The sequence below is a fragment of the Mauremys mutica genome, chromosome 15 (genome assembly GCF_020497125.1).
Source record: "Mauremys mutica isolate MM-2020 ecotype Southern chromosome 15, ASM2049712v1, whole genome shotgun sequence".
Classification (NCBI taxonomy): domain Eukaryota; kingdom Metazoa; phylum Chordata; order Testudines; family Geoemydidae; genus Mauremys; species Mauremys mutica.
Genome location: NC_059086.1, coordinates 37,373,386 through 37,397,684, shown reverse-complemented (window position 1 = coordinate 37,397,684; position 24,299 = coordinate 37,373,386). Strand labels below are relative to the sequence as shown.

The following is a 24,299-nucleotide window of genomic DNA, read 5'->3' as shown; positions in this document are numbered from 1 at the left end:
TAAAACCACTTCATGAGCTCCTTGGGCAGAACAAGACCTGGAAGTGGACTGAAGCCTGTGATGTTGCATTTAACAAAGCTAAGGATGCATTGCTAAATTCTGAAGTTCTAACGCATTTTGATCCATCCTTATCCCTACAATTGGCCTGCGATGCCTCCCCTTATGGAGTGGGAGCAGTCGTGTCACACATTACGCCTTTGGGAGAAGAGTGTCAGTATCCAAAAAGGGCCATGTGATCACAAAATGATGCACTAAGTGGAAAATGTTCAGAAAGACCCAGTTGACTTAGGCACTTTGGAAGATTTTCTTCAGAGCCTTTCAGAAAAACATAATAAAGCAACATGATGTGTGAAGGGAGTGTGTGTTGTTTAGACCCACGTCGGTGAAAGCTCTCAGCTTGCGCTTGGCTTCTCTTTGGGGGCGTAACGATGCTACGTTTTGAATGTTGACGAGAGACGTATTAACAAGCCATAAGAACAGCACAATGTCACCGGTGACAGAAGCCATCCTGCCGGGATATTACACTTCCTTTCCCCAGGAGTTACACAGACACAGCAGAGGGTTTAACAGGCCAGACCCACAACCCAGAACGATACTAGAGCAGCAGTTCTCAGACTCAGGGCCGGCTTTAGGCCTATTCCACCAGTTCCCCCGAATCGGGCCCCACACTAAGAGGGCCCCATGCCCAGTGAGAATCCCTTCCCTGGCTAGAGGCACCTTTTTAATTTTTACTCACCTGGCAGCAGCACCCAGCAGGGATGAGTTAAAAAAAACCAAACAAACGTAAAAAACCACGTGAGGCTTGTACTCACCGGGCGGTGCTCCAAGTCTTCGGTGGCACTTCGGCGGCAGGTCCTTCACTTGCTCTGGGTCTTCGGCGGAACTTCGGCGGTGGGTCCTTCAGTGCCGCTGAAGATCTGGAGTGAGTGAAGGACCTGCCGCCGAAGTGCCACTGAAGACTTGCAGCACCGCCCGGTGAGCACAAGCCCCACATGATTTTTACATGTTATTTTATTTATTTATTTATTTTAGTCATCCCTGCCAGGTCCCATCAAAACTGTTCGAAATCGGCCCCGCACTTCCTAAAGCCGGCCCTGCTCAGACTGCGGGTTGGGACCCCAAACGTTTAAAAATAAAAAGGGTTTTGGGTGGTAACCACAGCTTTAAAAACAAAACTAATTTCCCTAGTCTGTAAAGGGGGGTGGGGGCATTTAAACAAAAAACCTTGGCTAAATTTCAAGCCACTGGCTGGTGGCCACATATAAGCAGTAATGTAAAACAGATTGTAAAGAATCATGAAGTGATCCATCCCCCGTTGCCCGTTTCCAGCTTCTGGCAAACAGAGGCCAGGGACCCCATCCCTGCCCAGCCTGGCTAATAGCCATTGATGGACCTGTCCTCCATGAACTGATCTAGTTCTTTTTGAACCCTTTTATAGCCTCTAAAACAGCAGCAAATAAAAGGGCCTGGAGCTGGTTTACAACTTGATTACATTGGGCCTTTAGCAAGAACGGCCAGGGGTAATCAGTGTTGTTTAGACCGGGGACTCTGGGTCTGAGCCCTGGGTTAGCTCGGTTGCAGTGTAGATGCAGGAGCCCTGGGTTAGCTCGGTTGCAGTGTAGATGCTGAGGATCAAGCACTGGTTTATGTCGCAGTGTAAACAGACTCAGTATGCCCCGGCTTACCAGATTCACCCCAGATCCCTGCTCCACTTAACATACAGCTCCTAGGTAAGTGTACAGGGAAACCGAGATTGAACAGAGCATGGAGGTTCAGTCGTAGGAAGTAGGAATATTGGACACAAACGGTTACATATAAAATAAAATTGTAACTCGCCTTCTAAAGTCTAGACTTAATTAACAAGACACGCGCATGTGTAGCTCCCCCACCATTCTCACACCATTATAGAGCCAAGGAGGCTGTGATCCTCTCCCATGGGACCATCCGTGCTGTCAGCTGGCCTCCTCGGTGAAGGATCCGCTGTGTCTCTCTTGGGCTGAGATATAGAGTCGATCCCCTCCCCTCTCTCTCCTCTGGGGAAGGGTTGGGGGGGGGATTCATTTCCTGGTTTCTTTGATCTCTCTGGTATTTATTTTGGTTCCTTCCCCCCCTTTTCCATCCCTCTCTCGGCGGTTTTCTGTCTCCCCGGCACAGGGGGTGGCCCATGTCTGGATTCTCAGCATAATACAGTCTCCGGGAGATGCAAAAGGGACGTTTGCTGTGGTTGGCCACCGACCAAAGCCTGTGAGAGTCAGCGCAGGGCGGAGGAAACCATCAGGAGCTACTCAGACCTTATGAGACGTCGGAGCATCCTCACGGGCGAGAGAACCTACCCATGCTCTGAGGGTGGGAAAAGCTTCAGCCAGAGCTCCTCCCTTATTAGACACTAGAGAATCCACACAGGAGAGACCCCGTTCACGTGTGCCGAGTGCGGGAAACGTGTTAGTCAGCGCTCATCCCTGGTCACCCGCCGGAGAATCCACACCGGCGAGATGCCCTACACCTGCACCGAGTGCAGGAAAAGCTTCCGGTGGAGCTCAAACCTGAACACCCATCAAAGAATCCACACCGGCGAGACGCCCTACACCTGCGCCGAGTGCTGGAAAAGTGTTAGCCAGCACTCATCCCTGGTCACTCACTGGAGAATCCACACCGGCGAGACACCCTACACCTGCGCCGAGTGCGGGAAAAGCTTCCGGCGGAGCTCAAACCTCATCACTCATTGGAGGATCCACACTGGGGAGATGCCCTACACCTGCACCGAGTGCGGGAAAAGCTTCAGTTGAAGCTCAGGCCCTGTCACTCCTCAGGGAATACACATGGGTTAACGCCATAAATGTCTTGACTAAGGCTGGGATAAACTGTTCTTTTAAAAAAAAAAAGCCCCACATGCTCATTTCCACATTGTGCCCTGTCAAGCGCTTTGCACCACTGCCTGAACCGTGGTCTCTTGTCTCCTGCAGGTGAGTTTCTTGCTTCTGCCATTTGCAGCTCATTTTTGGGGGGGCAAATGCCACAATCCTTTCTGTCCACTCTGTGGTCTTATGAGGAACTGGAGCGTGTGTCTGTCCTGCCAGGAAGGCCCATCCCCCCACGTGGGGAGATAGGCTTGACCACAACCAGCTCCACTGAGGTGAAAACGACCTGTCCCTTGTCTCCACTCAGATTGTCCGTGGAGTTAGCTGCTGAAGGGAGCTATCCTGATGTAAACGCACACGTATAGTTGCGGTGCAGATATAAACCCCGGTACAGAGAATGGGGTTCGCTTTCCCCATGACCGGACCAAATCTCCATCACTTTTCCTAGCCTAGACAAGCCCTGAGCATCACATCAATGCTGGCCAAGGAAGTATTCGTTACAGCGCTCCCCCATCAGCGATACATAATGGGGGCTGATGGAGGCTAAGTCTCCCCAAACCTCATGTCACCGCGAGGCCGCAGAGCAGATGTTAATTAATCCCTGGGAGCCCGCGACCAGACTTGCTAGCTGGGAGGCATGTGCTCGCAGCCATCACATAATAATCTTGTGACCCCCGAGGGGTTGTGACCCCTCAATCTGAGAACCCAGGAGCACTGACTCCCAGACCCCTTCCGTCCCCGAGTCTCCATGCGCCATAAAGAAAAGGTAAAGAACCAGCAGGACCCCTGGAAGGAACGTCAGACTAGGACCACTGGGGAAAGCAGAGAGGGACGCCCTGCCATCTTGGAGACCTCACCTGTTTGGGATCAAATCACCTCCGCAGATGGAGCCGCTCTGAGATGCTGAGCTCTGGTGAACAGTGTCTGTGCCACATGCCCAGGGTTACTTATTGGCCGGGATTCATTTGTAATGGAAGAGGTGCCGGGACTCAAGCAATTTTTTACTTTCCCAACGGATGTGCCAAGTCCAGAGGTGCCAGGGCTAGGAACAGCCAGGCCCAGAGGTGCCGGCACTAGGAACTGCCAGGCCCAGAGGTGCCGGGGCTCCGAACGGCCAGGCTCGGAGGCGCCGGGGCTCGGAACGGCCAGACCCAGAGGTGCCGGGGGGCTCGGAGCGGCCAGGTCTGCTGGTCCCGGGGGGCTCAGAACGGCCAGGCCCAGAGGTGCCGGGGCTCGGAATGGCCAGACCCAGAGGTGCCGGGGGGCTCGGAGCGGCCAGGCCCAGAGGTGCCGGGGCTCGGAATGGCCAGGCCCGGAGGTGCCAGGGAGCTAGGAATGGCCAGGCCCAGAGGTGCCAGGGGGCTCGGAGCGGCCAGGCCCAGAGGTGCTGGGGCTCGGAATGGCCAGGCCCGGAGGTGCCAGGGAGCTAGGAATGGCCAGGCCCAGAGGTGCCAGGGGGCTCGGAGCGGCCAGGCCCGGAGGTGCCGGGGCTCGGAGCAGCCAGGCCCGGAGGTGCTGGGGCTCTGAATGGCCAGGCCCGGAGGTGCCAGGGGGCTAGGAATGGCCAGGCCCGGATGTGCCGGGGGGCTCGGAGCAGCTAGGCCCAGAGGTGCCGGGGCTAGGAATGGCCAGGCCCGGAGGTGCCGGGGGGCTCGGAGCGGCCAGGCCCAGAGGTGCCGGCGCTAGGAATGGCCAGGCCCAGAGGTGCCGGTGCTAGGAACGGCCAGGCCCGGAGGTGCCAGGTGGCTCGGAGCGGCCAGGCCCAGAGGTGCCGGGGCTAGGAACGGCCAGGCCCGGAGGTGCCGGGGCTCTGAACGGCCAGGCCCGGAAGTGCCGGGCCTAGGAACGGCCAGGCCCAGAGGTGCCGAGGGGCTCAGAACGGCCAGGCCTGGAGGTGCCGGGGCTTGGAGCGGCCAGGCCCGGAGGTGCCGGGGCTCGGAGCGGCCAGGCCCAGAGGTGCTGGGCACAAATGAAGCCCTGTTTACTGGTCCAGAAAAGGGCAGGAATGACTGGACAGCCTGGGTGATCAGGGTATCCCCTGGGAGGTGGGCACTGCACTACACGGCTGTCCTCCACTGAATATCAGGATCTCTGCACGTCGACATCCCCAGCGAATCGCTAGGGCACACAGCACTGGCTCTCGTCCCGCAGCAACTGCAGTCAAAGCCACCTCCTTGCCAATGCCCATCACGGCCGCCTTTTCATAGCCTGCTTAGCCATGGTGGCTCCCTTTACAAAGCCCTCCTGAACTGCCCTGCTTGGTGGTCCAAGAGGAAACCGGCCAATTCCAAAGCAGAGAATTAACCCTTGCATTTCCTGCAAGCCCGGCGGACATGGAGCTGTCCGGCTCCCTGGGCACAGAAAGCCACAGCTGGGCACAGAGACAGTTTTCAAAGTGGCAGCCGAGGTCATACAGTGGTTTGTACTCTGCGTTTGTAACCCATGTGCCTAATAGGGAGCTATCTCTTTAAGAGACCCCTTAGCAGCAGGGCGAGGGAGTAGGCGTGAGTTGTGTCTGGGTCATTGTTGCTAGGCGGATTTGTCCCTCTACCTCCGGAAGTTTCTGGAGTTTGGGTGGGGTAGTTTTGGGGTCGGCTCCCATAGGGTCCCTGTGGCTGGGGTCAGAGTAGGCGGGGTAGCTGCTTTGTAAAGGGTCGTGTGTGTTGGTTTACGAGGAAAAGCGACAAAAAACCAGAGCCGCACAGACAAGCTGGGCTCAGCGAAGAACAACTGGCCGGCCACGCCGGCATCTCCTGGTTACCGGGAAGGCGCTTCGGCCAGCTCTCCCGAAAGGCCACTCTCTGGAGGCCTTGCAACAATCACGGCAGATGTTCACTGGGAAAGACCCAAAGAGCGGCCGACACAGAGTTCTCCACTCCCTGGAGACGTCCAGCTCTCAGGAGCTCCGTGCACAGAGGCCCCTGCTAGCGGAAAAGGGCTTTGGCAGAGACATAGTGCTTAGTTCTCTGCCTGGTGCCTTCCAGGGCTGCAAGTGGAGTTATGGCAACCGTTCATTGTCTTCACACTTGTGGGGTACCTCTTTCCGACACGTGTCCCCTGAAAGCCCTGTGCATTTTGCAACTGTTTCTACGGCTCGACAAAGGGGGGTTTCTCCATTTCCTCCAAAGATAGACAACAAGGTGGGAAGAGGAGACACGTTCGGTGAGGCACCACTGGGAACTGGATGCAGAATCTTGTTTTTACTCAGCAGGTGCCTTGACCAGTTTAGCCACGGCGCTGCCTCTCCTCCCTACTCCACATCTTCCCCAACGACAGTTGAAAGTGAGGTGAACTGGGAGTAACGCTCCATTTCCTGCCAGCCCTGCAGAGGTGGCGCTCTCGGGATCTCCGCACGATGACATCTCCAGCGAATCGCAAGGGCACGTGGCACAGGCTCTCGTCCTGTTGCAGTCAAAGCCACCTCCTTGCCAATGCCCATCACGGCCGCCTTTTCATCGGCTCCTGGCTGGATTCTTTCCAAGGCTGCTCCACAAAGAGGTCTCTTCTTTTACAAGCCTTTGCCAGCCTGGCCAAGAGAGGGCTCCTTGGTTTCCTGGAAGGAGAAAGGAAAATGGGAGCAGAGGAGACAAAGGACTCAGAGCCAGGCGCCACGGGGAGTTACACCCAGGACCTCCTGTTTACTAGGCAGGTGCTTTAGCCATGGTGCCCCTCTCCTGAAAGTCCCCCATGCTGCTGTACTTGATGGTCCCAGATAATACCGGCCGAATCCAAAGCAGAGATTTAATCCAGTTCCTGCAAGACCGGCAGACGTGGAGCTGTCTGGCTCTCTCTCTCTCTCCTCTTTCTCCCTGGAGCTCTCCTTTCTTACGCCATGGCGACATGGTGTTGGCAACATTTTTGTCACTCAGGGGTGTGAACCCCTCGTGAGCGATGTAAGTTTTGCCGGCGTAAACGCTCGGGTGCACGGTGCCGTGTTGGCAGGAGACGCTCTCTCGTCCCCACAGCTCCGCCGCTCGTGGAGCTGGTTTTATCATGTCGAATGCGGTGGCCAGAGTGACCTTACAGTGGTGTCGCTGGAAGCTTGTACGTGTAGACATGGCCTTGGTATGGGAGTAACAAACCCCTAACCTAGGTCTGAGCTATTGAAGTCCTTAAATCGTGGTTTAAAGACGTCAAGGTGCAGAGAACCTTCCAGCAAGTGACCCGTGCCCCACGCTGCAGAGGAAGGTGAACCCCCCCCCAGGGCCTCTGCCAATCTGCCCTGGGGGAAAATTCCTTCCTGACCCCAAATATGGCGATTGGCTAAACCCTGAGCATGTGGGCAAGACTCACCAGCCAGACACCCAGGAAAGAATTCTCTGTAGTAACTCAGATCCCTCCCCACTAACATCCCATCACAGGCCATTGGGCATATTTACTGCTAATAGTCAAACACCAATTAATTGCCAAAATTAGGCTCTCCCATCACACCATCCCCTCCATAAGCTTATCAAGCTCAGTCTTGAAGCCAGATATGTTCCCTCTCCAAGGGGCAGAGTTGCCCCGTGACACACGTACCCGCGATCAGGCAGGGGAGACATTTCTGCGTGGGGAGTTCTTGTGAGATTCCAGTTCCTTTCATTTCAGGAAAGCCCAGCCTGGGTAGGGAAAAGCCTTCGTTTCCCAGGAATCAAACACAGGCTAGAGAAACAGAGCAGCAAATCCCCACCGCTGCATCATTGGCTCTCAACCTCTCCAGACGACTGTACCTTTTTTCTGGGGTCGGAACTGTCTTACCTACCCCAGTTTCACCCCACTTAAAAATGACTTCTTTACAAAATCAGACATCGAAACACAAAAGTGCCCCAGCACGTTATGACTGGAATATGGCTGACGGCCTCATTTTTACCATATCATTATAAAATAAATCACTTGGAATATAACTATTATGCTTAAGAACATATGAACATAACATAAGAACATAAGAACGGCCCAGACTGGGTCAGATCAAAGGTCCATCTAGCCCAGTATCCCGTCTTCCGACAGTGGCCAATGCCAGCTGCCCCAAAGGGAATGAACAGAACAGGGAATCATCAAGTGATCCATCCCCTGTTGCCCATTCCCAGCTTCTGGCAAACAGAGGCTGGGGACACCATCCCTGCCCAGCCTGGCTAGTAGCCACTGATGGACCTATCTTCCAGGGACCTAGCTTCCATTTCAGTGTATAGACTACGGAGCAGTATAAACAAGTCCTGGTCTGTATGAAATTTTAGTTTGTGCTGATTTCGCTAGCGCTTTTTATGTAGCCTGTGGTTAAACTTGGCAAATGTCTAGATGAATTGATGTTACCCCCTGGAAGACCTCTGGGTGCTAGGACTAGGGGTCACCAAATGAAATTAATAGGCAGCAGGTTTAAAACAAATGAAAGGAAGTTCTTCTTCACACAGCACAGTCAACCTGTGGAACTCCTTGCCTGAGGGGGTTGTGAAGGCTGGGACCATAACAGGGTTTAAAAGAGAACTGGATAAATTCATGGTGGTGAAGTCCATTAATGGCTAGTAGCCAGGCTGGGTAAGGAAGGGTGTCCCTGGCCTCTGTTTGTCAGAGGGTGGAGATGGACGGCAGGAGAGAGATCACTTGATCATTACCTGTTAGGTTCACTCCCTCTGGGGCACCTGGCATTGGCCACTGTCGGTAGACAGGATACTGGGCTGGATGGACCTTTGGTCTGACCCAGTGTGGATGTTCTTATGCTCCTGGTTGAAAACCGCTGCACTAGACTCCCAGGGAGGAGTTGGGAATTTCATTACGCATGACACACACAACACTGAAAATTCCCGTTTCTTTGGTTTTTTTCCCTAGTGAGCTCATTTCCCAGCAGAGGAAAACAAATATTTTTCTCCATTTCATGACTTAGGTTTTGTCTACACTGCGCAGCTTTTAGCGACGCACCGGGCCGCGCTACCGCCGGGATGCTAAAAAGCGCGTTTGTAGGCAGGGAAAAATCTTCCACCCCCAATGAGCGGCGTTAGCGTCGTCGGCCGGAGCAGCTCACACCGACGCTTTTCCTCGATAAAACGTCTGTCTTTCGGGGGGCGTGTGTGTGTGTTTTTTCACACCTCTGAACGACAACAGTTTTGTCTTTCACTTGCCAATGTAGACAAAGCCTCAGACAGTGGCAGGAACAGTCAGAGTCAGGCACGTCCCTGCGTCATCAATTTGAACCTAATGAAAAACATGAAGGTCAAACCGAGCCTTTCCTTTCTTGATGCTCTCCCTCCCTACTCACCTGCCGCCCCCCGGCCCCCGGGGTAGATATAGGGCCTGAGGCTTCGTCTACACTGGAAACTGAATGACACAACTTTTCTCGTTCAGAGGTGTGTCAGCACCCCACTTCAGTGGGTGCAAATGCTGCTGGTGAGTAGCCCATCCCCGGCGGAAGGAGGGTCGCGCCCAGACACCAACAGCGGATTGAGTTACTGTGGGGTCTGGAAGCGGATCTGAATTAAGTCGACCTAATTTTGTAGTGTAGACAAGAGTCGCTTTCCTGTTCCTGGGGGGGCGTGTTCACTCTCTTGGGGTAGGATCGGGGTTAACAGGAGCCAGAGCCCCTGTGTGTGTAAACACAGTGACTGTGGAGGAGGAGGAGCAGCAGAGAGGAGGGTTAGCAGTTCCCTCCTGAGAAAATCCCCTGTCCCAGGGAGTGTGTGACAGGCTGCAGCCCGGGTTGGTCTGGAAGGAGACAGGAAGGGGCTGGAATAGCTAGGAGCAGGGGGGTGCTGGCAGGAAGGAAGCTGGGAGAACAAAGAACAAGCCCCTGGCAGCTCCTGGGTGTGGGTGCTTTGGAAAGATGCAAGATGCAGCAGCTGCTGCTGCTTCCCCGGTGGGGTCTGTGCAGGGGGAGAGCCCGTCATTAAACGGGGGAGACTTTCTCCGGCTGGAAGCAGCCCCCCGAGGGCAGCCCTGGGCTCTGCGGACACCGCCCCCTGAGCTGGAGACAGCAGGTAATTGAGGGGGAGAAGGGGTGTGTGTGCTGGGGCTGGGGAGGAAAGTGAGTCTCAGATCTGGCAGCCCCTGGGAATTTTCTCCCTTGTTCATGAGACTGGGCTGGTCGGTGCTTTGACTGAATTGCAAAACTGGGGAGATTCAGGGGAGGAAAGAAAAGGGATTTCCCCTGTGTGTGTGTGGAGGGGGAGGGGGGCCAGGCCAGGCTAGGGGTGGCAAACAAGGCAGAGAGGGAGGGGATGCAAAGCCAGTGTGAAAGGTGGTGGATCGGACTCTCTCTGGGCAGCCAGGGGCAGCCAGGTCAGGGGGCTAATGAAATCCGCCCTGGTTCTGCCACTTGTCCCTCAAATGCAGACAAAATTCTCCCTAATGATCACCTATGAATATAAAATCCCTGCAGATCCCCCTGCCCCCCCTGCTTTTCTCTCAAATTATTTGCCTCCGTCTCTAGTCTCCTCCTCTGATCTTGCCCCATTTTGTCTCTTAATTCTTCAATGTCCCTTTAAAATCTCCTCCGATGTGGGGTGTTTTCCCACCCCTTTGACCTGCCGCAAATTGTCCTTGTTTAGATGGGAAATGGTTGCCCCTGAGTCGCGCCCCAAATGGGAAGGGGGCCAGCGGGTGCAGCTTGGAGGATCCCGGAGATTCGGCTGCTTCTGGGGTGGGTTGGGGCGGCCGCTCTCTGCCAGCAAGAAGGCATGGAAGGGGTAATGAGGGGGCTCCCCAGTTTGAGGTTCCCCAGCCCCAGGTGCTGTCCCCACAACGGCCTACGAGTCACCTGCCCACCTCGCTGCCTGCCCCATAACCCATCACTTGCCCTCTTAAAGCAGCATCCCACAAGCTTCTGGAGGTGGTGGTGGGGGGACTATTCCTGTCCGCGGGTCTATTTCACTCTCCTACACCATCCCTTCTAACGTCCCCCCCGTCTCAGTTATTTAACAGTGACACAAAACCTCGAAAAAAGAGGTAAATCTGGAACGGTGAGAGTCTCCGGCGAACCATTGGAACAATTTACCACCGGTTGTGGTGGAGTCTCCATGACTGACCGTGTTTAGATTGCTCGGATCTTCTCCTCTCTTCAGATCTTGGCTTTTTTTTCTCTCGGATGATCAAATATTTCATTTTTTGACCTATTTTCTCCCCAGTCCTCAAAGATTGATATAAAATACCCTAACATCTCACCCTGCTTTTTTTCCCCCTCATGTTGTTCTTAATCTCTGAGGATCGGACAAGAAGCAATGGGCTTAAATTGCAGCCAGGGTGGTTTAGGTTGGACATTAGGAAAAACTTCCCAGCTGTCCGGCTGGCTAAGCGCTGGAATAAATTACCCGGGGAGGCTGTGGAATCTCTGCCAAGAGCAGGTTGGACAAACACTTGTCAGGCATGGTCTAGATAATACTTAGTCCTGCCTTGAGTGCAGGGGACTGGACTCGAGATCCCTTCCAGTCCTACGATTTTATAATTCCAGTTAACATTCCCTGAGCTTTCCCCGTCTTTCTAATGATCAAACATGAGTCTAAAATCTCCACAGATTTGGGCCTTTTCCCAAATTCTTGATCATTGCTATAAGAGTCCAGTGTCCGTTGCCCCTTTTCTCCCCGCTTATCAAATCCCGCTATGAAATTCACGCACGTTTTCCCTTCTGTTGGCCCCTGGTATAAAATCCCTCCCAGGGCCCCCCTAAAACAGGACGTTATTTTGGCATCGCTGGGGCAGGTCGACAGGGCCGTCCTTACCAACTATGGTGCCCTACGCAGCCCGAGCACCTGCCCCCCCCGCAGCATGGAGGGGCTGGGCTGCGCTCAAGGCTCGTGGGCCCAGGGGATTAGTGGGGGGGCCGGGAGCAGGAAGCAGGATGACCTGGCCCCAGCCCGCTCTGCTCCCCCCGCCCCAGCTGTGTCGCTCAGGCTTGGGGGAAGGGGGTTCGCCTCCCCCGCACTCTCACCGGCGGCGGGAAGCGGAGCGACACAGCGGGAAGAGGCAGGGCAGAGGGAGTTGTCCCGGGCCCCACACCCCCTTAGGAACTCACGGGGGGGCAGCTGGGGGATGGGGCTGGCCGCCGCATACGAAGCACACAGCGGCATAGGGCACCATGACATTGGGGGCAATTTGGTGCCCCCAGTGTCATGCCCTACGCAGCTGTGTATTTGTAGATGCTACCTGGTACCGAGAGGTGCCGGGTCTCTTTAATTCTCTCTTCTGCCTGCTAAAGGGGGAGCTCCCAAGAGGGATGGGGAAAAGGCTGGGGCATCAAAGAACCTTGTAAACCGGAGACACCCCAGACGGCATTGTGGGATACCGCCTGGCTTTTCTCGACAAAACCACGTCGTGTAGACGGGGCCTGCATGTTTCCCAGGGCGGCAGAGCCTTGATGGTCTGGCTGTAGGGGGAAAAGCCCACGGGGGAATCAGGGAGAGAAATGGGAAAAAGCTCCATGTGAAATCTCTCCAGTTGCTCGTCTTACCTTTACAGCTGCAGAAGAGCATTCCCGTTTCACTCCAGATCTAGGTGGCCAGGGACCCGGTTTTCAACCAGAAAGTTTGGTCAAAAAGGGGACCTAACAGTGTCCGGTCAGATCTACTGACCGCACACCCAGTGTCCGGTTACTGCGGGCAGGGGAGGCGGGGCCGCCTCTGACCGGCGTCGGGCAGCTGCAGCTCCCAGCCCCGGCTCTGCAGGCGAGTTTCCCCTGACCCGGGTGGGGAGGTGGGAGGGGAAAGGCAGCGAGCGATGGGAGGAAGAGGAGTGAATGAGGGGGTGGAGCCTCAGAGGGAAGAGGCGGGGCAGGGGAGGGGCCTCAGGGAAGAGACGGGGCTTCAGTGGAAGGGGAGGGGCTTCAGTGGAAGGGGAGGAGCCTCAGGGGAAGGGGAGGAGCCTCAGGGGAGAGGCGGGGCAGGGGAGGTTGCAGACGGAAGAAGAGAGTCAGTAAACGCACAGGACAACGAGAGCTGCTGGAGGTGGGAGGAGGGCAGGAAATACACAGTGGGGAGAAGGGGAGAGCACTGGTGCGAAAAATCTGCCAGACCTAGTTTAAGGTGGGGCCTGGTTTCTAGGAACAGACTCGTGGGGGTTGGGCTGTTCCCTGTTTGTGGAAGAGGAAATAACTCACCTATCCGGGGCTGGGGAAACGTCCCCGACTCCCAGAGCTGGAGCCTGACTCTCCTGACCCACTTCGTTATTTGCCGCTCTCCGAACGTTGTGTGGTCTGGCAATTTATCAGTGAGGATTTTATGTTTTCTGCCAGGTCACTGATAAAAATGATAAATAGCGTAGGGTCAAGAATCGATCCCTGGGGGACCCCACTAGAGACACACCCGCTTGACCATGGTTCTCCATTACTTTTTGAGACCTCTCAGTTAGGCATTTTTGTATCCATTTACTGTGAGTCGTGTTAACTGTGTATTGTCCTGGTTCAGGGGTAGGCAACCTATGGCACGGGTGCCGAAGGCGGCACGCGAGCTGATTTTCAGTGGCACTCACGCTGCCTGGGTCCTGGCCACCGGTCCGGGGGGCTCTGCATTTTAATTTAATTTTAAATGAAGCTTCTTAAACATTTTAAAAACCTTATTTACTTTACATACAACAATGGTTTAGTTAGATATTATAGACTTATAGAAAGAGACCTTCTAAAAACGTTAAAATGTATGACTGGCACGCGAAACCTTAAATTAGAGTGAATAAATGAAGACTCGGCACAGCACTTCTGAAAGGTTGCTGACCCCTGTCCTAGTTTAATCAAAGTATCGTGTGTACTAAGTCAAATATCTTACCGAAGTCTGCAGATCAACACTATTACCTTTATTGACCAAATGTGTAATCTCAGCAAAAAAAGATATCCAATTAATCTGATAGGATCTATTGCCCATAAATCTATGTTGATTGGTATTAATTAATCAAATCCAATATCATCTACTTCGTTAGCCTGCATGTTATCAATGTCAGAGTGACAGACTTATAGAAAGAGACCTTCTAAAAACGTTAAAATGTATGACTGGCACGCGAAACCTTAAATTAGAGAGAATAAATGAAGACTCGGCACAGCACTTCTGAAAGGTTGCCGACCCCTGTCCTAGTTTAATCAAAGTATTGTGTGTACTAAGTCAAATATCTTACCAAAGTCTGCAGATCAACACTATTACCTTTATTGACCAAATGTGTAATCTCAGCAAAAAAAGATATCCAATTAATTTGATAGGATCTATTGCCCATAAATCTATGTTGATTGGTATTAATTAATCAAATCCAATATCAGCTACTTCGTTAGCCTGCATGTTATCAATGTCAGAGTGACAGACTTATAGAAAGAGACCTTCTAAAAACGTTAAAATGTATGACTGGCACGCGAAACCTTAAATTAGAGAGAATAAATGAAGACTCGGCACAGCACTTCTGAAAGGTTGCCGACCCCTGTCCTAGTTTAATCAAAGTATCGTGTGTACTAAGTCAAATATCTTACCGAAGTCTGCAGATCAACACTATTACCTTTATTGACCAAATGTGTAATCTCAGCAAAAAAAGATATCCAATTAATCTGATAGGATCTATTGCCCATAAATCTATGTTGATTGGTATTTCCAATATCAGCTACTTCGTTAGCCTGCATGTTATCAATGTCAGAGTGACAGACCTATAATTACTTGGACTTTCACTCTTTCTAAATATTGGCACAGCACTAGCGTTCCTCCAGTTTTGGAACTCCTCAGTATCCAAGACCTGCTGAAAATAGACATTATTGGTCCAGCGAGCACCTCAGCCAGCTCTTTTAAAACTCTTGCAGACAAGTTAACTGGACCTGCTGAGTTTAAAATGTCTAAGTATGGTAGCTGCTGTTTCACCTCCTCCTGAGTTACTAGTGGAATGGACAGAGTGTCTCCATCATCATATGACGTGTCTGCATCATCTGTTTGTTTTTCCCCAAATACAGAACAGAAATATATATTGAACGCTTTTTGCTTTTTCTGCATTATTATTGATATTTTAGCATTTCCCTCTAGTAATGGGCCCATCTCATGGTTAGGATTCTTCTTGTTTTTTAAAAAAACTCCTTCATGTTGGGTTTCACTATGCTGACCACAGGTACCATATGCGGCTTGTATCCTTCTGCTTCCCTTATTAATGTTCTACAATTCCAGCCTCTGACTCATATTCTTTTCTATCGACTTCCTCTTTCTTTTATGTGTTATACAGTAGAACCTCAGAGCTATGAACCCCTCAGGAACGGAGGTTGTTCGCAAGTCTGAAATGTCTAAAACGTCATGGTTGTTCTCTCAGAAGTTTACAACTGATGTAACACAGCTTTGAAACTTTACTATGTAGGAGAAAAATGCTGCTTTTAACCGACTTAATTTAAACAAAACAAGCACAGAAACAGTTTCCTCACCTCGTCAGATCTTTTTCTTTAAAAAAACTTTCTCTTTATTTTTTAGTAGTTTACGTTTAACATAGCACTGTACTGTATTTGCATTATATATATGCATAATATATATATATAGTGTCTCTGCTTCTGCCTGATTGTGTACTCCGGTTGTACACAATCCGGTTGTGTGTGGTTGACCGGTCAGTTTGTAACTCTGGGGTTCTACTGTCTATTGTTTTATCATTTTTTTTTAATGGAGTGGGTGTTGGGATGCCAGCTGTCCTTGGACTCTTCTGGGGGCTTTTATGTCCTGTATCAGCCTCCGGCTAGTAGATGTGTGATAAATATGAAAACCGTGCATCCTGGGGATCGAGGGGAGGGCTCTTTCTCCCCTCACCCTGTTGCCTCCTGGCTGTTCTGAGCGGATTAGGCACGGGAATCCCTCAAAAAACTTCTTGGCCCAGCTCCCCTGCGAATAGTGAGGTTGTCAGGGGGCAGGAGGTAGTGAGCGGGGTAAGGATAGTGACATCCAGAGGAGCGATAACTCGATTGTGTAATTTGGGCAGGTCTCCATGCCCCCTTTTTGTCTGATGTCCCTGGTATCATGTTTGGACCTGCGCGTTTTTGGTGGTGGTGGCCATTTTGAACGATACAGTTTTTAAATTTAATCTCTCGTTCTCGGGGGGATGTAAAAACGAAGTTAATACTTTGAGCTTTGGGGTCTTGTCCTCATTCTGAGAGGATCATTTGCAGCTAGGACAATTCTAAATAAAGCCAGTGGTTCTCAAACGTTTGCACCGGGGACCCCTGTCACACAGCAAGCCTCTGAGTGCGACCCCCCCCTTATGAATTAAAACCACCTTTTAATACATTTTACACCATTATACATGCTGCAGGCAAAGCGGGGTTGGGGGGGGGAGGCTGACCCCCCATGTAATAACCCCGTGACCCCCTGAGGGATCCCCCCATGTAATAACCTCGTGACCCCCTGAGGGATCCTGACCCCCCCCAGTTTGAGAAGCCCTGGTTTAGGAAATAGGTCTACTATTTAGGGTGGCCATGAGCCCAGTTTTCGACCGGAAAGTCCGGTAGAAAAGGAGACTTGACAGTGTTCGGTCAAATCTACTGACCGGACAGCAAAAGTCTGGTCACTGCAGGCTGGGGAGATGCGGAAGCACCAGCTCATCACCCAGCCCACCCCCTACTCAGCCGGGGGCTGCCTCCTACCTGCGTCGGGCGGCTGCAGATCCCAGCCCTGGCTCCGCGGGCGAGTCCCTCCCGACCCGGGCAGGGTGGAGGGAGGGGGGAAAGCAGCATGTGACGGGGCGAGGGGGGAAGAGGAGTCAAGGGGGCGGGGCTTTGGGGCAAGGGGTGGGGCAAGGGGCTGGGGCGGGGCTTCTGGGGCAAGAGGCGGGGCATCGGGGAAGGTTCTGGCACTCCTGCTGGAGGGCCCTATTTTTAAATAGTACAAAGTTGGCGACCCTAAGTATGTTGTGCGCAGGCTGTGGGGCAGTCAGATGAGGGAGAGTATCTGTGGTGCCAGGCGTGAAGGGAGAGCAGGGGAGCAGAGAGCGGGGGGGAAGGCCCCCGCCCCTGGGAAGTGGGCAGGGGGGGTGTCCCGGATCCCCAGCACCGGTGCCGTGGTCACAGCTTTGGGGCAGGTTCTGGGAGGACCCCTCCTAGTGGGGCAGATCCCCTAGCGGGTCCCACTCTTCCACCAGGGTCAGCCACGCGGCTTCACCACCTCGTTAGGCTGGGGCCTCTGAGCCGTCAGCACCCCTGCCCCGCCCCGCGAGAGCCCTTCAGGGAGTCCCACTGAGACAGACTCGGTCAGTCTTAGGGACCAATGCGCCTCCGCAGGCATCGTCAGCGGCACTCCGGCCGTGCTGGCAAACAGGAGGGGCTGTTACAGGGGCGGGCAAACTTTATGGCCTGAGGGCCACACTGGGTTTCAAAAATTGTCTGGAGGGCCGGTTAGGGGAGGTGGTGCCCCCCTCAAACAGCCAGGCATGGCCCGGCCAATGCCCCTTATCCGACCCCCTGATTCTTGCCCCCTGATGCCCCTGCCTTGACTCCTGCCCCATCCAATCCCCTCTGCTCCCTGTCCCCTGACGGCCCCCAGAACCCCTGCCCCTGACTGCACCCCGCTGCCCCATACAACCCCCCCTCTCATCATTCCTGACTATCCCCCCAGGACCCCTGCCCCATCCACCCCCCTCCACTCCCTGTCCCCTGACCACCCCCCGGACCTCCCGCCCCTGACTGCCACCCGCCGCCCCATCCAACCCCTCCTCTCATTTCTGACGGCCCCCCTGGGATCCCTGCCCCATCCAACCACCCCTTCTCCATGTCCCCTGACCGCCCCCACAACCCCTACCCCTGACTGCCCCCTGCTGCCCCATCCAACCCCTTTCCTTCCTGAGTGCCCCTGGGGACTCCTGACCCCCTGTTCCCTGCCCTCTGACCATCCTGACCCCACCTACACCCTCGCCCCCTGACCACCATCCCGAACTCCCCTGTCCCCTGACCGCACTGCCTGGAGCGCCGGTGGCTGGCGGTGCCACAGCCGCGCCGCTCAGAGCACCAGGACAGGCAGCCGCGCCACCGCTCAGCGTGGACCACGGGGTCAGGCCGCGGATCTGCAGCTGCGCTGTCCGGCAAGAGTTCGCAGCCATTGCGCCGGCGACGGGGCGAGCTGAGGCTGCGGGGGAGGGGGAACAGCAGGGGAGGGGACAGGAGCTCAGGGGTGGTGGGTCCTGTGGGCCGGATGTGGCCCGCGGGCCAGAGTTTGCCCACCTCCGGGCTATTAGCTGACCGCAGCACAGCATAGGACGACCAGGATTAGCACAGAGAAATAAACAGAATCCGTTCTAGTCAGCCAGAGCCCACAGCTGTCTCCCTGTGTCACTCCCTCGGCCTCCTCAGTCAGATTTCCCACTGAGCAGCCCCCCGACTCCTCATCTCATACCCCCACAAGTCCTTTGCTCCCGTGCTGCTGGGGCACATGCAGCTCTGCCCCCCGCTCCCACCCCGCTGAGCAGCAGGGAAGTCAGTTGCTAAGTGTCCACATCCAGGCAATTGGATCTGCCGCTGCATTCCCAAGAGCTTGATTGACACGAGACCGAAGGACCCCGGACAGCTAAGCACTGTTCACCCCCGTGTCTTAGCCCAAACAATCCCTTTCCAGCCACTAAGTAACCACACCGCATATGAGGGAAACTGAGGCACGCATTGGCTTCCTAACTATATTACAGAATATTCCCACTTTGTCGCAGCGGGAGAAAGGAGAGACCCAGGCTGGGGAGGAGGTGGGGGCCCGACTGCTGGTGATAGGGGCCGAGAAAGCCGGAACCCCCCCTCACACCCTTTTGCCCCTGGCATGGTCGGGCCTTGTGCCCGGTAGCCAGGCCTCGGAGGGGAGCAGCCCACCGCCGCCTCCCCAGCCAGCCTCTAGAGCAGCGATCCGGAGCTTCAGCCGGCATGAGAAGCGGCTCCGTCCACTCCCCGCCCGGGCCCGGCTGCTAGGGAGAGCGGCTGGATGTGCCGTGGGGTGGGGGGTGTAGGGGGAGAAGGACGGAGCTCCCCCCCCCAGGTAATGTGGGGCGGGGATTGCGCGTCACCTGGGCTCAGGGCTGGGGAGTTGCCGGGCAGAGGAGACACGGGGGGTGCTCACGTGTCCTTCCTTTGAGATTGTGCCCCCACAGTGTCCATGGGGCTCCGGCTCTGGGCTTCAGCAGAGCCAGTCTTACCGGGTGCCATGGTGAAGAGGCAAGAAGTGGGGTAGAAGGGAGCTCAGGGCAATGGGGGGGGGAGGAGTGGGGCCCGGGGGCATTGGGGAGCCAGGGGAGGCTGGAGGTGATGGGTAGGGGGCGGCGGGAGGGAGCAGGGGCCAGGGGCAGCAAAATACAGCAGAACATTATTTTTATTATGGAGCCTGAAAAAAAGAAAAATACCCGACATAAATAAATCACAATGATTTGGACCTGTACGCGTGCAGATTTATTTGGTTTTTTTTCCCCCAAAAGTTAATTAAGTATTTTAGGATAATTTGTCTGAGCGGCCACCAGCGAGAGCTGGCCAGCAAAAAGTTTGTTCCGAGAACTCCTGAGTGTCCCCGGGATGCTGACCGTTTTCACCGATCTGCTTCTTGCAAAGAAACAGTTTGCTCCAGCGTACCCGTTTCACCTCAGATCCCAGCTCCTCTCTACTCACGGCACTTCGATGAGTTCAGGGCCGCCCAGAGGATTCAGGGGCCCTGGGGCAAAGGAATTTTTGGGGGCCCTTCCATAAAAAAGTTGCAATACTATGGAATACTATATTCTCGTGGGGGCCCCTGGGGGGCCCAGGGCCTGGGGCAAATTGTCCCACTCCCCCCTCCCCCCCCGGGCAGCCCTGGAGGAGGTAGTAGAAAAATCAAGGGGAGCCGGATTGAATCGAGCGTAGAGGTTCTGTCGCAGGAAGCAGAAGTCTTGGACAGAAATGGCTACGTATAGCCTTCATGAACAAGAGACCCTCATGTCTGTAGCTCACCCATTTTGGAGCCAAACCGGCTGTGATCCATCTTTCCGGGGAAAAAACTCTTACTGTCAGTTACCCTCCTTGGTGCAGAAACCACTATGTCACTTCCTCTGAATGCGGGGGTGGGTTGTGGGTTCAGATTTGATCCCCTCCCATCTCTTTCCTTTGGGGAAGGGTTTTTTGGGGGGAGGGAGATTTCAGCTCCTGTTTTCTTTGATCCGTCCGTCCCTTATTGCGTTTCCTTCCTCCCTTTTCCCATCCCTCTCTCGGAGGTTTTCTGTCTCCCCGGCACAGGGGGTGACCCATGTCTGGATTCTCTCTCTGTCCCAGCAGGTGATGCCGGGATGGCGAGTGAGAATGGGGAGGAGAAGCCCCAGCAGGAAGATGCTGATCCAGGAGAGCCTCGCGGGACGTTCGCAGGGAGATGCAAAAGGGACGTTTGCTGTGGTTGGCCACCGACCAAAGCCTGTGAGAGTCAGCGCAGGGCAGAGGAAAGTGTCAGGAGCTGCTCACACCTTATGAGACGTCGGCGCATCCTCACGGGCGAGAGAACCTACCCATGCTCTGAGTGTGGGAAAAGCTTCAGCCAGAGCTCCTCGCTTATTAGACACCAGAGAATCCACACAGGAGAGACCCCATTCGCGTGCGCCGAGTGCGGGAAACGCTTTAGCCAGCGCTCATCCCTGGTCACCCACCAGAGAATCCACACCGGCGAGACACCCTACACCTGCGCCGAGTGCGGGAAAAGCTTCCGGCGGAGCTCAAACCTGATCACGCACCAGAGAATCCACACCGGCGAGACGCCCTACACCTGTGCTGAGTGCGGGAAAAGCTTCCGGCAGAGCTCAAACCTCATCACGCATTGGAGGATCCACACTGGGGAGACACCCTACACCTGCCCCGAGTGCGGGAAACGCTTCAGTCAGAGCTCGACCTTCATTCGACATCAGACCATCCACACCGGGGAGACACCCTACGCCTGCTCCGAGTGCGGGAAAAGCTTCAATCGGTGCTCTGCCTTGATCACGCACCGGAGGATCCACACGGGAGAGATGCCCTACGCCTGCACCGAGTGCGGGAAACGCTTCAGTCTGAGCTCGACCCTCATTGCGCATCGGAGGATCCACACGGGAGACACACCCTACACCTGCACCGAGTGCGGGAAAAGCTTCCGGCAGAGCTCAAACCTGAACACCCACCGGAGAATCCACACCGGGGAGACGCCTTACGCCTGCGCCGAGTGCGGGAAATGCTTCAGTCAGAGATCCACCTTTATTAGACATCGGCGCGTCCACACGGGGGAGACGCCATACACGTGCTCTGAGTGCGGGAAAAGCTTCAGCCAGAGCTCCACCCTCATCACACATTGGAAAATCCACATGGAAGAGGCCCCCTACGCATGCTCCGAGTGTGGGAAACGTTTTAGCCACAGTTCTGCCCTTATTAGACATCTGAGGATCCACACCGGGGAGACCCCTTACCCATGCTCCGAGTGCGGGAAACGTTTTAGCCACAGCTCTGCCTTGACCACGCACTGGAGGATCCACACGGGAGAGACGCCCTACAAATGCTCCGAGTGCGGGAAAAGCTTCCGGCGGAGCTCCGGCCTCCGCACCCATTGGAGGATCCACACCGGCGAGACGCCCTACACGTGCTCCGAGTGCGGGAAAAGCTTCAGCCACAGCTCCACCCTGACCACCCACCGGAGAATCCACACCGGGGAAACGCCCTACGCCTGCGCCGAGTGCGGGAAACGCTTCCGGCAGAGATCCAGTCTCATCACGCACCGGAGGATTCACACCGGAGAGATGCCCTACGCCTGCTCCGAGTGCGGGAAAAGCTTCCGGCAGAGCTCAAACCTTATAGCTCACCAGAGAATCCACATGGGGGAGACACGCTGAACGTGCTCTGAGTGCGGGAAAAACGTCAGTCACGGCTCATCCTTCGTTAGGCACCGGAGAATCCCCACGGGTGAGAGACCCTATATGTGCGCCGAGTGTGGGAAAAGCTTCAGTCAGAGCTCAAACCTTAGTAGGCATCTGAGAATCCACACTGGAGAGGCACCGTACAGCAGGGCTTCTCAGACTGCGGGGCGGGACCCCTCAGGGGGGCACAAAGTCATTACACGGGGGTCACGAGCTGTCAGCCTCCACCCCAAACCCCGCTTTGCCACCAGCATTTATAATGGTGTTAAATATATAAACAAGTGTTTTTAATGTGGGGGGGGAGGTCACACTCAGAGGCTTGCTGTGTGAAAGGGGTCCCCAGTGCAAAAGTCTGCGAACCCCTGCCCTACACCGGCTGGTGTCAACCAGGCGTACACGTCACCCTGGGGATACGCAGAGGTCTTCCAGGGGACACACCAACTCGTCTCGATAGTTGCCTAGCTTTACAACAGGCTACATGAAAAGCGCTCGTGAAATCAGCACAAACTCACATTTCCTACGGACGACGCCTTGTTTATACTGCTCTCTAAGCTGTACATGGAAATGCAAGTACAATATTTATATTCTGATGGATTTATTTTATAATGCTACAGTAAAAATGAGAACATCAGCACATTTTTAGCACGTGGGTGGCCGGGACACTTTTGTATGTGTGGGTCTGGTTTCGTAAGCAGGTCGTTTTTAAGTGAGGTGAAACTTGGGGGGGACGCAAGACACATCAGACTCCTGAAAGGGGGACAGTCGTCTGCAAAGGTTGAGAGCCGCTGCCCTACTGAGAGCTCTCACCTTATCACACGTCAGAGACTCCCCGTGCGTGAGAGCCCCAACACGTGCTCTGAGTGCGGGAAAAGCTTTGGGCGAAGCTCGGGCCTTGTCGCATGGGCGGGGCGTATCATAGGCGGGGGCAGGCCGTGCCTCCCCAAATAAGGCCAGTGTGGCCCCGCCCACGCGCCGCCCAGAAGGCCCCCCTCCTGCTTGCTTTTCCCCCTTGGCCACAGCCCAGGCAGGCTGGCTGCTCCTCTTCCGGGAAGTGCGCTGGGGCTGGGGTGACCTGCGGCCAGGACTTGGGGCGGCTGGGGCCACACAGCACTGGGGGGGGGCGGGTGCTGCGGCTGCACCCCTCGGTGCTCGGGGGGAAGGGGGCTGCCGGCACTGGGGCTGCCCACCCTGTGCTCGGGGTGGGAGCTGTGCCCCCCAACCCAGTGCACTGGGAAGTGGGCCTGGCGGCTACAGGAGAAGCAGCTTTGGGCTCTGGCAGGTGAAGGGGGGCAGGAGGGGCAGGGCCGGCCGGGCGCCAGCCGCCCCAAGCCAGCGGGTCACCCGCTGCCCATGCCCACGCGCGAGTCCGCATGGGAGGGGAATGCCATGAATGGCTTGACTAAGCCTTGCCAAAGATTTTTTCCCCCCTTTTAAATGCATTTGCTAATTCCCACACAGTCGGTCTCCCTCTGGCTGTAGAGGGAGATGGGCCTGGCTGCAGGGAGCTACAGACAAAGTACCTGAGTGGAGCAGGGCTGGGGACAGGCTGAGGAGCTGGGGGACTTTTGTTTTTGGTCTTTTGTTTTTGTTAACTGGGGGACAGCCCGGCTCCTCTATTATATCAGGGAGCTCAGTGTGTGCATGTGTGTAAAAGCACCTGGAAAATCCATGCCAGGAATGCTATAGAAAAAATAGCTACGCAAATCTAAGGGCTTTTTCATACCCCTGAGCGACATAAATTACATTGACTTAAGCCAGAGGTCACCAAACTATGGGGCGCACCCCACCAGAGGAACATTCTGGGGAATACGGGTGTGTGTGTGCGGGGGGGCAGGTCCAGGCCAGCCCCCTTGGGGCGGGGAGGAGCATCTCCCAGCCCCACCCCCAGCTCTGCTCCCGGCCTCGCCCCCAGCCACGGTCCTGGCTCCTGGCCCCGTGCCTGGCCCTATCCCCAGCCTTGGCATGGCTCTGCCCCTGGCTGCGGGCCCCCATCGTGGCCCAGATGCAGCTCCACTCCCAGCCTCGGCTCCGTTCCCAGCCCCTGATGCAGCCCCAGCTGCGGCCCCTGTACTCCTGTCTGCGTCCCGCCCCGGGAATCACGGCCCTGCTCCTGGCCCCAACTCCGGGGAGGGGACGAGGGGCACGGACAGGGGGAAGAGGGGTGTGACCCTCAACCTCTGGGGACCAGTGATTTAAGGGATAGCGTAGACAAGCTCTTAGTGGTCCCAAATCTCTGCCCTGTGAAATGACTGAAGCCTCATCTGAGGAAGCGTTGCAACGCTCTAAGGTGCTGGGTGTAAACTGCATAAAATGCGTAAAGTCGCCGTAAGGGCTGTATCTCTACTGGCGCGTTGCTGGGGAGGGCACGGAGAAGGATCAGCAACGCACTAGTGAACGCCGAGGCTATGTCCACATGGCACTAATGTTGATACAACTTTTGTTGGCTGGGGTGTGAACCACCCTCCCGACTGACATAAGTTTTACCGAGGAAAAGCGTCGGTGTGGACAGCACTTTGCCGGCGGGAGACACTCCCCCCACACCCCCAACAAAGCTACCGCTGCTCGTTGGGAGTGGTTTGAGAGAGCTCTCCCGCTGGCAAAGTCCGGCTACACGGGAGAACTTACAGCGGCGCGGTCAGATACTCAGTGTCAACATTGCCTAAGGAAAAAACAATGAAGAGTCCTTGTGGCACCTTA

General features: G+C 55.1%; 1 protein-coding gene across 1 annotated transcript; it reads left to right on the top strand.

The window, feature by feature from the left end:
* The first annotated feature begins 9,639 nt into the window (after positions 1-9,639).
* LOC123350523 (zinc finger protein OZF-like) lies at positions 9,640-22,625 on the top strand. Its single transcript, XM_044989140.1, has 2 exons — positions 9,640-9,802; positions 20,008-22,625. Exons 1-2 carry the CDS (start codon positions 9,649-9,651, stop codon positions 21,576-21,578), a joined length of 1,725 nt encoding a protein of 574 aa, XP_044845075.1. The 5' UTR covers positions 9,640-9,648; the 3' UTR covers positions 21,579-22,625.
* Positions 22,626-24,299: the final 1,674 nt, after the last annotated feature.